The 16,984-nt window shown below is 35.8% G+C and overlaps 1 protein-coding gene across 1 annotated transcript in view; it reads right to left on the bottom strand.

The window, feature by feature from the left end:
* FMN2 (formin 2) overlaps positions 1-16,984 on the bottom strand; it is a 162,700-nt gene that overhangs the window by 65,555 nt on the left and 80,161 nt on the right. Inside the window, exon 9 of the mRNA XM_050893860.1 lies at positions 5,709-5,770. Coding sequence (XP_050749817.1) covers positions 5,709-5,770 — 62 coding nt within the window. The remainder of the gene's footprint in view (positions 1-5,708; positions 5,771-16,984) is intronic.

Consider the following 16,984-nt stretch of genomic DNA (forward strand, 5'->3'; position numbering starts at 1 on the left):
CTCCTTGTATGGTACATTATCCAAGTCCTTAATCATCGTTGTGGCCCTTCACTAGACTTGCTCCAATATGTCCATGTCTCTTGCACTGGGGAGGCCAGAACTGGACACAGCACCCGAGATGTGGTCTCACCAGTGCTGAGAAGATGAGAATAATCACTTCCCTTGACTTGCTTGATCCTTCCTTGATCTATCTGTGTATACTGTATCATGCCTTTCTCAGTTAACAAGAGCTAGGCTGAGATTAATTTATCAGTTTTTAAATTTAGTATACTGGCAGTGGCCCATCCATAACACCTAGTTTCCTGAATTTCCCAGTATCACTTCAGCGTCAGAAAACAAACTTGGGGATTCATCCTCCAAAGGTACTTTTCTACATAAAGTTTCTGTCAAGGCAGGCATAGGACATACGAATATAATTACAGTAGTGAATTTTACTTGTATAATTCTATCCTGAGGATAATGAAATTTTCAGGATACTAAGATCAGAAAATTGTATCAGTTTTTAATCTTAGAAGACTCATCCGGACACGGGGTGAGGACTAGGAAAGATCCAACTAACTGCAGAAGTTTCCACTTAAGTATTGCAGGTACTGTTGAGGAGAAAGATTTGCTTTTGGTTTTGTGTTAGGGAGCAGCTGTAAATGGGACATTTCTTCGCTTCTTCTAAAACATTCTTACCCAATGAAGAGTTAAATGAAAAAGAAAGCTTCCATTTCTTTTCAAATCAGTAAAAACTCTCTTGGCAATGGATGAAATCTACAGATTTTAGAAATCGGAAGGATGCTAAGAGAGCATTGTTCCAGCGGTCATGTCATCAGAACCATGGAGGTCTAGGTATGCAAATGACATGACTTTGTAGGAAGATCTATTTTATTTATTCAACTTACACTTCAAAAAACTCATGTATTCATGAATTCATGAATACTCATGTATTGTAAATTGTAAACAAATTTTTTGTAAAAGTAAACAAGTTCTCATACTAACAGTTCTTAAATTAAGTTCTATTATTTCTAGCCAATCTGTAAAGTATATTCTCTTCTGTTAAACTGAAAGGAAATCACTTGAAAATTTTTCATAATAGTTAAAGAGGAGAAAATGTTTTAGCAAGGAGCATAAAGCTAAATGGTTATTTGCAAATTCTTTAGAATAAATAGCGAAAGTACTCTCTCTTCCGGCCTTCTACACACAGTGAAGTATTAGAGTGCTTATAACAGCAATCTATTATATACATGCATGTTCAAGCTGTTAATGTTTCTCCACCAAATCCCACGGGCAAAGGTTAGGCAGACTCACTATTCCTTATTTAAGCAATTATTCTCAGATTGTGTATGCAAAGAAATAACAACCGGCAAAGATACAAAGGCTAAGCATGATCCACTCATGGGTAGGCCTGAGGAAAACTCAAGAGATATGGTTTACACTCTTCACCCAAAATCAAGAGGTCCAAGTATATAGTGCAAGTTCAGAATCAAACCTGAGTTTCAAGTAACTAATTTTGGCTCTAGTATCCAGAATTCTGATTTATGTGTATTTTAAATTACAATAGAAAAGGAATAAGGCTGACACACCTTCTGCACAGGTATCATTGAAGATGATTTCTCAGAATCTTTACCAGTTAGCTTTACAGTTAATGTTTATCTATTCTCTAATTTGCAGATGGATAATAAAAAAAAGCTTTTATATTACCCTCCAACATTTGTGTCAAGAGAGAACACATTGAATAGATACTTCTCATAAAAGTCATTAATCTGATTGGATTAGCACCTCTTTGAATGTCACTGCTATATATTTCCTTGAATTTTAGCTATTGTATAGCATCATAAATGGAAAAAATAGTATAATATACCAGAATTTGATATTAACTATATCTAAAATCAGACAGCATAAATCTGACAGAAATTACTGCAAAAAATATACTGCTTTAGTTCAACTCTTTTGCCACTTTTGCCAGAGTATAACCTTACCCTATATTTGGTCTTACCTAAGTTGATAAGGGCCATTTTTCCATTTCACAACATAAGTCTTACATTTCCTGGTTAGGTTTTTTCCCTTGCAACAGAACCTTAGCTCCGAGTTTAGATCAGTTTAAATGTGTGTAGGTTTTTGAATTTTGGGGTGAATTTTTTTTTGGTCAACTTGATTTTCAAAGTTAATGTTACATGTTTCAAAAGCATTGGGTGACTTGTCTAAAGAATACTGTCAAAAGTAACAGAAACAACAAGGATATACAGAGATACCCAGGTTAATAACAACTATCATATTCCTTTGAAGCTGGGTCATGTATCAGAAGTCAGGTACAATCTATAGTCTTTGCAGAAAAATGTTAAGACATCGCATTGTAATTGCCAGTTTAAAACAATCACAAGAAATAATTGAGGAGAAGGTTTGAATCTTAGTGGCAGAGCAGAGGCATGCACTTCAGACTTCTGGGTGCCTTTTGCTCTTGCAAATGGCATTTTGAGGTTTTTGAAAGCATTGACCTAAGTCTTTTAAAGATAGAGACAGGGTGGACAATTTACCAGAAGTCAAATTCAGAAAGTATATACGTTTCTTTTTGTGATGTAAAGAGATTTGAAAAGGGCAAATTCATAGATCAAAGATAATCTTTTGATATAATTTTTAGTCCACTTTTTATACACTTATTTTCACAATATAATGAAGACATAAGCAAGAACAGGCTTATAATGTTTCAAGCAGTGATATTTTAGCTAAAATCTCAGCTGCTAAGAGGCTACCTGTTTTCAAAGTAAACATGCACTTATTTGCAAATAAGTACATTTCTCAGCACAATCAATATGGCCTAACTCATACAGCAAATTGACAACTCCACTGAATTTTATCTACCTTCTCCCTCTCTAATTATAGCTGCCACCTGAAAGCATTGATATTAAGGAGTTTGTAAAAGCACATTAAAGTAACTGTTCCACATGTGGTTTTATCTATCAGGACTCTCCTATTAAAATTGTCTAGATCTTAATACATAGCTGATCATCAACACATTTAAACAACTTTTTATAAAGCAAACTCCACAACCATGTGTAAGAACTATGTGACTGTACCATACAGTGCTGCAGTAACAAAGTCCTTCTCACTTGAGGCAATACCACTTAATACTATTAAATAAATTATTGAGGGCTTGGGTCTTTGGTGGGGTGTGGGTTTCTTCGTTTATAAAAAGTCACTAAGATGTATACAGTAACTTTGTGGTTTAACAAGACTTTAATTCCTTAGTAAACAGGAATTGAGCCCTCGGGACTGTGGCTTTTGAAATTAGGGTGTGTTTAGGTTTGGAGACTGCCCAAATTTCATTCACATTTAAGAAAGGAAAGCACCATGCCAGACATATGCAATCAGAAAAAATGATTACATTCTGAGGGAAGACTGTAAAACAAATGCTCCCATATGTTCCATAGAGATCAAACAGAAAGGCGGAGAACTAGTACCGTGGTATTTATATATCCAGCAAGAAATCCCAATCCAATAAATAAACCCTAAAACCTAAAAATTAAGTTAATGGCTACAAAGTAGCCGAATGATGCAAGTTATCGCCACTTACAACACAGGATGAGGCTGAGAAATAAGGGAGGAGTCAAACATGCCACGCTCTCTGGTACCACCCATTGCTTACACTTTTTTATTGAACAATATTGTTATAATTAGTGAAGCTACCAAGGGAAGCAAATGCAAGGTCTGATATGTTTTGACCAAAGACTGAAAGTAAAACCAGAAAATACAACTCAATTAAAAAAATGCTTCTTTCAAGACACAGCTTTATCAAACAAAGGATCCAAGATTAAAATTCAGGTCCCCTTATGAAGCTCTCTCCAAATAAACTGGGGTGTTTTTTTTTTTTGTTCTTTGTTTGTTTTTTGATTGGGTTGCGGGTTTTTTTCCTGTCTTGTACCCAAGCAAATACAGTGATAAAGTTGGGCTGATCTGTCTTCTATTCAAAGCAAAGAAATATATTATAGTCATTCCAACTTCTTGAGTCTTGCCTGAGATTAATATATGATATTTTCCTCAATCTGGACAATATTTCCTAGACATTTTCTGTAATTAGTGAAGGTAATGACAAAAGGAACATGATGGCATTTGGTTATTTCAACAAACTGCAGATTTGCAGGTAATCCTTTACACTGGGACTCTGAAGTATATTAGAGATGATATTAAGAAAGCATTTGAAAAGTATCCTATTAGTACATTAGCGACATAGGAGTACTATTTTTTTAAACCAAAATAAAAAAGTCTTATGCAATATAAAAGAGGGAAGTATGCAAAAACTGATGAGGGCAGTATCTATTCCGTACTTTCCACAACACAATCTCTCACAATCACACATATGTAATATATAAAATTACTTCATTTTTTTACATGCTAAAGAATGTATGGAATGGGATATAGCTGTGCAAGGGAGCAGATTAAAAATAATGTAAAATAGAAATAACACAGGCCAAAACAGAAATTCTGTGGCATAAGGATGAGAAGTGTTTAAAGTATAAAGATTTGGGGGTAGTTAGAATGGATTTCCCATTTGACCTTTATCTTCCTGAGCAGTGTTCAGCACGTTAATTCTTCAGGGACAAAATAAGAGTAGAAGTGCTTCCTAGTTCTTGTCAGATTTTTGTTTTTCATTTTGTTTAGCTTTTTGGTTTTTCTATAAAGTGGACTAGAGCTTACTATCTCTCTCTTCAGGCCCCATAGTGGATTATTTATGAGAAATTTCATAAATCAACAAATCATTCCAAATTAGGCCATAAAAAGCTAGAGTCTAAAACCCAAAAATCTGAAAGGTGTAAAAGTCATTAACATATTATCAAAACTATAATGTGAGGGAAATAAAAAATCCAATACCATAGCATACATTGGCCTTCAATGTCATTCCGTGGCTCACAGCTTTACGTTTCATATTTCCAGGTTCTTTGGAGGATAAATAGAAAGCCTCTTTGCTCTTTCCAGAGATGCCTAGCCAGACCTCCATGTATTCAGCAATGTACTCGGAGACGGGGGTAATGCTCCCTGGCCTCAGCTGAAGGCAGAAACGTGCTTCTGAAATCCACTTTTTTGAATTCTGCACATGACTGGCTTTGTAGAGTTTTAGAACATGCCTGAGTATATTCTGAATCCCTAATTTGGCATACCTAGTGGTCAAACACTCTCTGATAATTAGTACCAGACATTTATGAAGCCCCTGGCAATTTATACTGCTTTTTATTACACTAACTTAGAGCAATCTTTTTCCGTTCAAAGAGTTAAAATTATTTTGGAGAAATCCCTGAAATAATAATAATTTAAAGCTACAGTTCCACAAATGGAATGATTGCTGTTATTAAAACAATTTTTTTATTGAACAGCATTGCTATATTAATGAAGTTACGAAGTGAAGCCAAAGACCTGGAATGCAGGGTCTGATACCTATTGACCAAAGACTGCCCCACCCAAGAAGAAAAAAAAGGAGCAAAACCAGTTTCTGTTTAGTCATTTAGAAGTTGATTATGTTACTTATATAAAAATATATGCACTATATAAAACATACAATGGCAATTAATACAATTTAAATGCTTATTATTTTCATTGCTTTGGGGAAAATAAAGTCACTTCAAAATAGGACACGTTCTGCAAGCTTTCTGAATATTACTGATGCAAACCAAAACACCTTCACATGGACCTACGGTATTCCCACATTATGTGGACTTCCTCTGATTACTCACATTCTCATACAGGGCTTGAAGGGTCTCTAGGTCAACCACAGAGTTGTCCAAGTTCACAACAGCTATAAAAAAGACAAAAGAAAAAAGAATTAGTTGTCAGGATGATAATCCAGCTGTGAAAGAAAGACTGAGCACAATACCCAGCAATAGTTTTTATGACCTACTGGTCATACAGCTTAAGGGTTTTAACCTTATTAATGCCTTGAATAGTGCCGTTCCTAAGACTATGGGCTAGAAACCTGGTAGAGCCAGGTGTCAAGTGTTAAAGAGTTCATCTCCCTCCCCCCAAACACACAAACACGATCCCACGAGTATGGCCATAGCCAGAGATCAGAGATAAGCTTTACATCAGACTTTCACGGTCCGACTGAAAGCATTATAAAAATTTGTAAATCGGCACCACAACCACACACACACACTCACACAACAAAGCTCATTCCTGTCACTGGTTGGCTTCAGTCTTAAACTGATTAATCCATAAGTCAGCCAGTTATCTTCAAAACACCTGACAAGGGTCAAGTCTTCTATGCACTAAGCCGATGTGTTTAGTACAGATACAAAATATGCCTTTCCTGCTCCCAACCAGTTCTGGCGCCACACACATACTGTATTTTTTCAGTGTCAAAAAGCCAGTTCAACAGCACAGAGAGAGTGATTTCCATCTACCTAACCTGGACAAAAAAAAAAAAAAAAAATCATTGAGAGGCACACTTTTAGGAACACAACCCTGACTCCCAACTCGTATTAGGAACAAGAGGCAGAGGAAATGTTTGTGCAAACTAGTGAAGAATTATTCTCAGCTAATACAAAGAATTATTTTAAAAATAGTACTTTTCAGTCTTCCTCTTACATATTTTTTGCAAGCACACTGACCATTCTTTTAAAAGCCAGATAAATCCGACTTTCCTCATCCAGATTTTAAATCTTGACAGAAATTTAGAATGTTGTATTAGAACATGTGTGATGGTAATGAATAATTTTTATTACACTATACCAGTCTTTTTCCTATTTTGCACTTCATTAATTTGTACCCTTTTTAGTAATAGGCTCTGCGTGTGTGTGTGCACACTTGTACAGTAAATAGAATAACCCCCTAGGCAAGATTAATCTAGAAATTGCAACATTGATCAGTGATAGAAACCCAGCACTAGGTTACTTTATGTCCTATAAATCCACGTCCTTAACTGTCACAGAGAAATTCTGTGTATACACCTAAAGACTACAGACAATATAATTCAAGCTCCTGTGTTTCCGATTGCTCTAAAGCATTTAGAGATACCACTGTGAGTCTGGGACTCATCATGTTTCCCCTTTCCAGGCCTGAGACATAGTTTTAGTTACAGTATAAGAAAATTATAAACAAAGAAGTGTTGATCTTGATTAAACTAAGCAGGCTACACTGTATCTCTAAGCAGGGCAAGAAGCTAACTTTTAGGACTGAAACAAAAAATAATTAGGAAATTCTTTAATTTTCAGAAATAATATTTTAGAAAATTATCTTTTTTCCATTTTTCCCTTACCAGAAAGCAAGAGAATCTGAAAGATAATGGCAACGTAACAGTTAACTGTTCAGGAGGCAACACGTTTTTTGTTTTGTTTTGGGGGAGGGGGCACATGCAAAAATCTGCTACTAGTTATTTGGGATATTGTAAAACTCCTTCCCCCCCCGCTCCCCGAATGTAATAATTGTTGCAACAGAGACTTAAAGATGCTCTCTCAACAAGGTACTGTAGTATATGTTGTATTTAATAATCCTTGTTGCTCAATAGGGCTATCTGCATATTTAAAAACATGCCAAATTTGCCAAGTAGAACTGGAGACTAAAATTAACATGCAAATAGAAACTGGGTCTAGATTGGTTTGAGAGCTCTACTTTAAGAAAACACATGTCAAAGCCTATATACAAACAGCTTTATTAAAACCAGGATGTATTATGAAACTCAGTTTGTATTATCCCTACATTTCAGCATTCTTATGCTTATGCAATATTTTCATATATGAACACACTCACAACCCTTCAACTATTTATTTTGAGTTGTGGCTGTCTTCTCCCTGCTCCACCCCCCTCCCCTTCCTTCCAGAGACTGTCTACTCCGGCACTAAGAAATATGACATAAGTTCCTGCTCTGACTTTTGCTCAATGTTAAGATCACCCACGGATTACTCAGGGAGCAATAGAACACTTTTGTTTGAATGCTTGCAGGAGATAAGAGAACGCCTGGCAAACACAATGGTGCCAGGTCTGTGTACTTTCAACAAAACAGGTATGCAGGAGAATGTACATACTTCAGGGAGCTCCTTAAAACAAATCAGTCTGAGACAAGGACTTGGAGAAATTAGATCCTAGCATATATGTTTCAAACCCCCCCTCAAATATATTTCTATATATTTCATCTAAAGGTGCATATGTTCATAAATAGCACTCTAGCATCCCACTAGGATTTTTCAATGTTCACCATAGATTTGCTCCCCCCACTCTGAGGAATCAGGAGATAAGCTTCTATTCCTTAGCGGTACTGCAGCATTGTCATGCAGAACATGCTAGCTGGCAAAATCACGACTGTTGCATATTTAATTCCATTATCTAGATAATTCGAACTGATAAAAACAATGATGTTCCCTTATGCAGCCAAGCTTACTAGCTAAACATGCCCCCTCCCTACAATCAGCATGACTACACAAATATCTAACCAAAGGATTCCATATGTGGTGGCAAAATAATGATGAAAAATTGAGACAAACATTAATTTCCTCGTATGAAAATATTCTGAGTTATGCTACAATTCCAGTATACTTTGATGCAAACATCTGGAGAAGGGTTTATAATAGTCTTGCAGTTGCTGGATATTTTCACCCCTGTCACTATTTTAGAAAGTAATTTTTTTGTTTCAAAGTTGACATTGCCATTTCCTGGTCTTGACTACTATGAAACAATCTTTAATAGCCAGCACATCATCCAGCCTGATACATTCATAAAGACAGCAGTGAAGAATATCTGTTGGTTTTTATGCTAACAGAAACAATTTTCTTTGTTGTTTCAGACTCAGTTCTTACCTTCAAGATTTCATAGTTCTGCTATTTTCTTGCATTCCTATTGCCACTGCTGTCAATAAAACCAGCAAGCCAGCACCAATTTCAAGCCCTAATACTGTAAAATTACTCAATGTATGCATATATAATTGTGTGTATATACACACATAGATATGATTAAATCAGATTTGAACCAAGTATGTCCAGATACACGCATAAATATGCACAGATAAAAATAAAAGGAACTGCAAACCAACGACTTTTTTGTTTTGTTTTGTTTTTGTTTTTTTTTTAAGCAAGCACCGGTCAACAGATGATTACAGAAAATCCATCCAGTAAAAAGAGGGGTTGAAGAGCAATCGCAAAGGGTTGCTTGACACTATAAAGGACAGAGGACAAGAAAGAGATTTCAAAGGATTTGTAGCCAAAATAAAGGCTTCAGGAATCTCTTGTCGGTCTTAAACTTTCCTGATATTCTCATTGTTTTTGTCACAATCTACATGGAAATTTAAACTGGTATCTTTGGGACAGAAATGGTATCTTTCTTATGCAACTGCAGAATATAGAAGTTTTAGCAGAATGGAAGAGTTTCCATTCTATTCTGTATTTCTACAATTTAAACTGAATAAAAAAAAAAATTATGCAAACTCACAATAACAAAGCCAACTTAGGTACTAGTTTCAAACTGGAAGGACAATAAAATATGTGCAGAGAGACAAAGTCTTACTATTCTTAGTAATATCAATTAATTTGCAAGTCTGGCTAGGCACCTTAGAAGATACTTCACCTGACAGGAAGATAATATTGCTGCTGCTAAAAAAAGTGAGATTAGTGTAAAGCACACAACTATATTCAGAGGCATACTTGAACTCTGAGAACAGACAGACCTTCTCCCATATACATAGAAGCCAATATAGAACACAGACACAATTAAAAAAAACACAAAAAAAATAAACCCAACATAATGTATGATCTCCACCCACATTTCTTCAGGGGAACACAGTATGTAACCAAGCCACCAATGAGATCAAAGTTTTTGCCAGCAAATATAATCCTGAAGAAGAAATGCATGAGAAAACACTAGCAGGAAGTTGGAGGATGCACAGTGTATTCTCAGGAAGACTATAAAAGGAAGTAGCTGTAATTTTTTTTATTGTAAGACAGATCATTACTGTTGATTAGTCATATATCTAGGAGCATGTGAACTACCAGCTACCACTAAAACGAAATTGATAGGCGATACAGATACAGCAAACCTACACTTGCCTGAGGCTATAAATCTAAATCCACCAGCAGTACCACTTGCACAAACTGTTAGAGAAAAGACAACTTCCTACAGCTACCCCGTGCTTGGAAACTCTATTCTGTTTGCAAGTCCAATACCCTGGAATTTCCTTTTAAAATGAAAAGGCCAAAATTCAAAATTTGCCACTGAGTAGAATTTCAGGAACAAGAAAAAGAATTATCAACCCGGTCCTTTGGATCCAGCTTTTATGTCATAAAACTCTCATTAGCACAATCTCACTCATCGATGACTTTCAGAAGACTGATATTCAGTCCAAATCTTGGTCTTATGTCTTCCCTTTTCTCAGGGCAGGTTTCAAATCACACTCCATTTCTCTGGCCTTTCCAAGTATGCTTCCTAAGCTTTTCTGTCTCCAAACTCCATCTAAAAGTGACTGCCCTCTTCTTGAGACCTCCTAGAAGCACTGCTGTGTCCCCAAAAACTGACTGAGCAATTTCCAAATCCTACTTGACTGATAACAGATTACAGCTTAGCTCCTCAGAAAGAAGCAGTAGCTGAAGCAAAACCACTTCAAATTTGCAAAAGGAATTCTGAACCAATCCTGCTATGCTCAGATCCATGCTTCAGGGAGAGAAAGAAGCAAACCACCCACCCAAGTTCTTCATGCTGATTTCCACCACAATTAACTTCTCCATGACTCTCCAAAAACCAAGCAGTATCACTCCAAGAGGCCACTCCTTTTTTTCCTTCTGCACATCTTTGCCTCTTCGCTTTCACATCTGCTCTCTTTCTCCAGAAGAGCACGGAGAGTCTTTGCAAGACCACATCTCCTCTGTCAAATGGCAGCAAGAGACAGTCACTTCAGCAAATTACAAAGGCAGACTGATTCTTCTTCACTGAACGAAGGACCTCCTACTTCTACAGCAGATAATGACGGTACTCTTATCATGCAGTTCTGTGTGGGGCACGGATTTGGGGGTTTCACAGCTGTTCTGCCCACAGTGTGACTCTAACATGCAAGGTTACAGGACACTGAGAGGTTACAACTTCCATGGTACTTTTTCCTAACTTCCATCCGCAGATAATTCTGCTGCATGTTAACAATTAAACCATTTATACCCCAGGAATATTACTCCAAGCTGAAGAGTGAAAGAAACAGAAAAGGCATCAACCAGTCTTACAACACAAATGGACTTTGTTGTTATTAAGAACCTGTATCTATATTATATAGAAACCATGAGCTGTACATAAATAGAGTCTCAAAATTACTACATATTTTTGAGGCAGAACTGTAGCATTAAAAGTCATTCCACCTTCTAAAATGTTTTCAAGTAATTGTACTTGAAAATTTGATGTGAATTATATTCATATTCAAATATCTAAAACAGATATTCCGATGAAAAAAAGGCACATGAGTAGATGAGTACATCAAATGTGTCACATTAGATGATCTTCCTTGAACGATTATTACTGAGTTAACTGAAAAAAAAAAAGCTGCTTCCAGAATAACATACGAGTAGTAAACTTCAAATGGTCAAAATCCAACATAATTAGAAAACTAACATACTGGCAAAACCTTAAGCAATAGAAAATTCTGAAACAAGAAACACAAGTCAGTATATAGCCTGATCAACTTATGAAATGTTTCTGACAACAAATTAGAGAAAAAGAACAAATAAACTTGTTTGTTTGTTCACTGAATACAGAATGGAAGCCTTCACTGACAGATGTCTTTGGAAGAAAATACAAGAACACCACACATGCAAATACAAGCAAACCAGGGAAAAAAAGTCTCAATGCAGACAATTCCATCAGGTACCTTGGAATGACTGACAGCTGAACTGCTCAATTCAGCAGTAGAAGAAAAAACATCTGCCTCAACATTCTCATCAACAAAAGAGCCAAGAGAGCCTTAGAAGAACGTCAAAGTGCAGTGGCTTCCTTTGCTGCCATAAAGATCATGGTGTGATGCAATATCAAGTTACTTGCAAAGTAAACCCAGATTTAAATCCAACTTAATATTTATATTTAAAAATCAACTAAACTGCAAAATTTGTAGTCTTTTACTGCAGTCTTTTATTGGTTACGTAGTAAAACTACAACTTCAAAAATTGCTATCCTTTGCTCTTCCCCCCCGCCATGTGAGCTTATTGACATCATTCATCTAACACAGGCCTACAGCACAGGTTTTTGTCTGTGATACTTCGAACAACTTGATAACTACTGCTGTTCTCTTGGGATTCTTCTTTATCTCAAATAATAGAAATGTGAATCTCCTAATACAGAAAGTTAAATCCCAAATGGGCTGAAATACATGTTATGTTTACACAAATATGGAAAATACAGTGGTAAAACCAAATGTCCTTGTGCTAATGGGAGCTGCAGCAAAACACACAAGGATCACAACTGTATAATTTTTAAAGATTCTCAGAAAATAAGTGAAATAAAAGAATTTTTAAACATGAGTATCTGGACTTGCACAGCTTGCAGAAAAAAACCCCGTTGATAATAGGTAGGTAGGGGATGGCTGCACTGGGTAGAGTTAACACAAATGAAAACAATTTCGTATTATTACCTACCTGCTTGCCCTCAGTACCTTTGTGATATGTTTATCTATTAGCAAATACTCTAACCTTCTCAGGATGAAAACTTTAAGTGCACAAAGCACAATGGAGATTGAATCTTCAACACAAGTACATACGGCATGGATCAGAGGCAAGAAACAGCATTTAGAACTGCTCACACACAGTTTTACTGTGGCAGTAACTCACCTTGATCTAAAGCTTGTGTAAGAAACCAGAACAGTATACAAAATTTCCAAGCAGAAGCCATGGATTAAGCTTAGCTGTTGCTTCAGACTGTTTTTAAAAGACTTAAAATTTTTAAATACCTTCAAGAACATGTACTCACATTTCTGGGAAGCAATAAAATAAGAATCAATTAAGCAAGAATATTCATTTGCAAAATTTGAAGTAACATAAGTAGGAGACTTCATTAAAAAGAGTGAATCTTTAGTATCATTTTTTGTACTGATTCTTCTACGAACACAATTCAATTTTTTAGACATTTGTCCTTAGCATTCCTATTCCCTAATGTTGTATCTCTAATATATAGCAATAAAATTGTATCGATAGAGCTTTTTTACATACGTGTATATATTTATACACACATATAACAAAATATATAACTAGATTTTATATATAGCTATACATACTTAATATAAACAGTTACGTTACATACATTTCAAACAATTGCCTACCATGTTAAGGACAGCAGTTACTGATTATGTGAAGTCTAACTTCATACACCTATACAGTTTGTTTATAAAAAGTGTGCAAGTTCAGTTCTTAGAGAACAAATATATTTTGTTTGACTCAGTATGTCGCCTTCTTGTCTAGGCAGGAAAAAAAATGGAGACCAATGCTGTAATCCTTTCAGAATAAAATGTTTAAATACAAACATGATTGCCATTGTAGACTGTTTAATTTAGAGAGATTGTATTTCAGTTCTGGTTTTGAGAGGTTTGCTGATTTGACTATAGAGAGTACTTCAATGCTTATCTTAATTGTTTAGATAAGATTTGTTTGAATTTGGCAGGTGAAAAAACCATGGGTGTGGGATATAGGAAGGTTGACAAAAGACTGGCATTTTACCAGATTATGCTTATTTTAAACTATAGTGCATAGAGGAGCAAACAGTCTCAATGAATCTGCCAGGGGCTGGTCTTTGGGGAGTGAATTTGAAGCGCAAGATTGACTGGCAGGATTCAAGATCTTCAACAAACTGGAAAGGATTACCATGATAACTCCCAAAACGCTACTTAAGGCTTAGCATAGTACACAAATGCAAATGATATGACACATTTAAATAAGTTTAAAAAAAAATAAAATTGTGCTTTATGCTTATAGTAGCGGTTTGTTGTTCTCTAGGCAAACTTCTTGTCCCTTAAATGTACTTTTAAAAGTGTTTCAAGAACAAGATTTTAACATAAAATTAATCATTGGCATGTAGATATATTTTACATGTAAGAAATTCTGTTACAGAAAATAAAATTACTGCTATAAAAACCCAGTGCTATTGGCTTTTACTTCAATATCAGCTTGTACTAAGCTTTTTCACTTTCTGGTTAAGGTAGTATAGCATGCCACAAGCATTCAATTTAGAAGTTCTCAAAAGGAAACTTGTCATACCTATCAACTATATCACTTTTGGTGGGGAGACTACTAGAACAGGATATCTGAGGAATATTTTTGGGATGTTTATGTGACAGTATGTATTTACAGTGCACGTTATAAAAACAAACTGCACAAACATCAGCTGCAAGGCACACATGCAGTAGATCTGACATTGTGTATCAATCTGTCTGCAGACAGATATGATTTATAGCTTTGTATTCATGAGTCAAGTGAAATAAAATTTGAGTTTCCTGTGTGCTAGTGTTAGACTTTTCTTTTAGATCCACATAGTCTCTAACGCTTTTCAATCTCTATTTCAATGACATTATGTCTGGGAGTTCCACAGGCTAATTGTGGTACCAGTGATGGTGTAACCGTGACAGTCAAAGGATGTATGCAAGTCAAACTTTGCAGAACAAGGCAGCATCTCTTACTGAGTGCAGCTGGAAGAAGTTAGCAAGACTTGTTTGGAATACAAACAAGCCTTCAGGCTTCAAACTAATTGAGACTTTTAATTACGTGTGGATTTTTTCAGAATTCAAATTTGCTGGCTTTTGGTTTAATTCTACCTTATCTATTTTCATTAGAGTAGCTCGAAGTAAACAAAGCCATGGCTAACTCTGGGAAGTCCAGTCCATAAGCAAGGAGACAAGCTTTTTCTTTCATGCTTTAGGGAGCTCATTCTAAATGATAAACAAAAGGCAGGAGGAGGACGAAGAGATTTATTTGATATCATCTAGTAGCTCACTGGCAAAGAAGAAACCTAGGCTTAAAGTAGTGTAAACTCAAGAAAAAATTTAGGTTAAAATTATTCCAGCTATTGGAAGAGTCATTTATTGCTTATTCTAACATCATAATCACTAGAAGGACACTTACTTTTTTGTATGGGAACTCTGAACTATTTGCCTTACTCCGTGACCCCAAGCAGATCTGAACAGTCCCCAGTCTTTCCATGTTCCTTATACACATTCCACTCTTTGATCATTCTTCTAGTCCACCATTGAACCTCTTGATTTTTTTGCTATTCTATTTGTTTGAGATGAAGTGACCACAATTCATCCCTCATAATAATGGCAAGGATATACCAGTTTTATACAGTTATATAGCACTCTGCATATTTATTTGCTAAAGTTAGCAAGGTAGATACCAAACGTACATTTTTCCAAAAAATGTATTCTCTGCATTAAGCAGCTAACTTAGGACCATAGCTTTTGTGCTTTCAATTTACCCACAGTTAGTATATAGTTAATGGAGCTCCAGGTGTGTCCAGTTGGCAATTTACAATACTCACATTAAATTACTTAAGTGTCAACACTAAATGAGTTAACAACTGCCTAACTCATAGATCTGAAAATGTAATGGCTCATGAAACACTACCAGAAAGAAGAGTATCTTTTTCTTTTCGGTCTTGATAAAGTTATATTTAGTTGCAGTAAGCTGAGAGCAGATTCCCATGGAAGATACTACAGAAAAGAAAGATATCAAAAATAGTTATTAATCCTCAGTGAAGTCCATGTGGCAATGCTAATGGCAGAGCTGCTCTTTCCTGAGCAGGCTCAAACTCACCCAAAGAACTGTCTTGGTTATACTCTTAGTAATCATGATCAATGATTAACGTAAGACTCCTTGTCTCTCAGGGAGTGACTAGAAGTTAAAACAATCTTTGGACTAGAGCTATAGGTGGTGGAATATCAAAGAGACCAACAAAGGAAATAGCAGAATAACCTCAAGAACTTCTCTTTCTGTTGAATTGCTTGATCTATTTAGCATATGCAGAAGAAAGTTAAGAAGCAAACTGACTACAGTTCTTATGCATACCTGCGTGAGAAGATACCCAAAAGTAGATGGCTCCGTAATTTCGCAGACCAAAAGCAGGAAAGAATGCAGGATGTCTGTAAATTAATCTGACAAATTCACTACGGAAATAATATTTTAAGTGCTAAAAGTGAGGGAAATTAACCTTTTGAACAATGTTTAATGGGATACATTGACTTCTCCATCACTTAAAGTATTCGTATGAAATCCTAGACTCACCAAAGTCAATGGCAAAACTATCAGTGACTTCAAAGAAAGCAAAAGGTTGAAGGGTCAGAATTTCAGCTGGAACTCAAGATCATTTATACTGCTAAAATGTTTGTATTTATACGGACTAATAGCTTGAGGCAGAAATTAGCAGGCAATATTACATGACTTGCCTTATTTAGCAGCCAGACTAAATGCTTAGAATGTTCTTTCTAAAAATCTAGAGTTGAGCTGTGTGTTTGCCCTTTGCTAGGTCCCTCTGAAGTTCTCTACTAGTCTTCTCTAACATCAACAAGCCTAAATCATTTTACATAGACTACACGGAATGTTGCTATCTTTTGATGATTTACAACAGAAAGTACTGCAAGTTCTTTTCACCACGAAGACATGCACAATCATTCAGAAACAAGCTTTCCTTGCTTATGGTTCAAGCCAGCCAGTTGTGCATGATGGTATCAGTATCCGTAGTAGTAGAGCTAGTTAGAAAACACTACACGGAAATTTACAGGGATTCAGAAATCAGGCAAAGCAAGTCCCCATTTATCTATAATTGCTGTACAGTCAACTGTTTCAGTCACAAGTCAAAATACAAATTTTCTTGCTCAAGAATTACAAACACAAAACATTTGAGAGACTTCCTTTCAAAAGCAAATTCCCCTTTCCCTCTGTCAGATGGCAGTATCTCACTGAAATAAAGTTACATACTCTCAATTTATTCTCCAAATCAAATTAAAATTTTATTTTCAGCACAGCAGAGAGCAGTTTAGATGTAGCCTGGTATTCTACATGTCTGCCCAGTCTGA

Source organism: Gymnogyps californianus, chromosome 3 (genome assembly GCF_018139145.2).
Source record: "Gymnogyps californianus isolate 813 chromosome 3, ASM1813914v2, whole genome shotgun sequence".
Classification (NCBI taxonomy): Eukaryota; Metazoa; Chordata; class Aves; order Accipitriformes; family Cathartidae; genus Gymnogyps; species Gymnogyps californianus.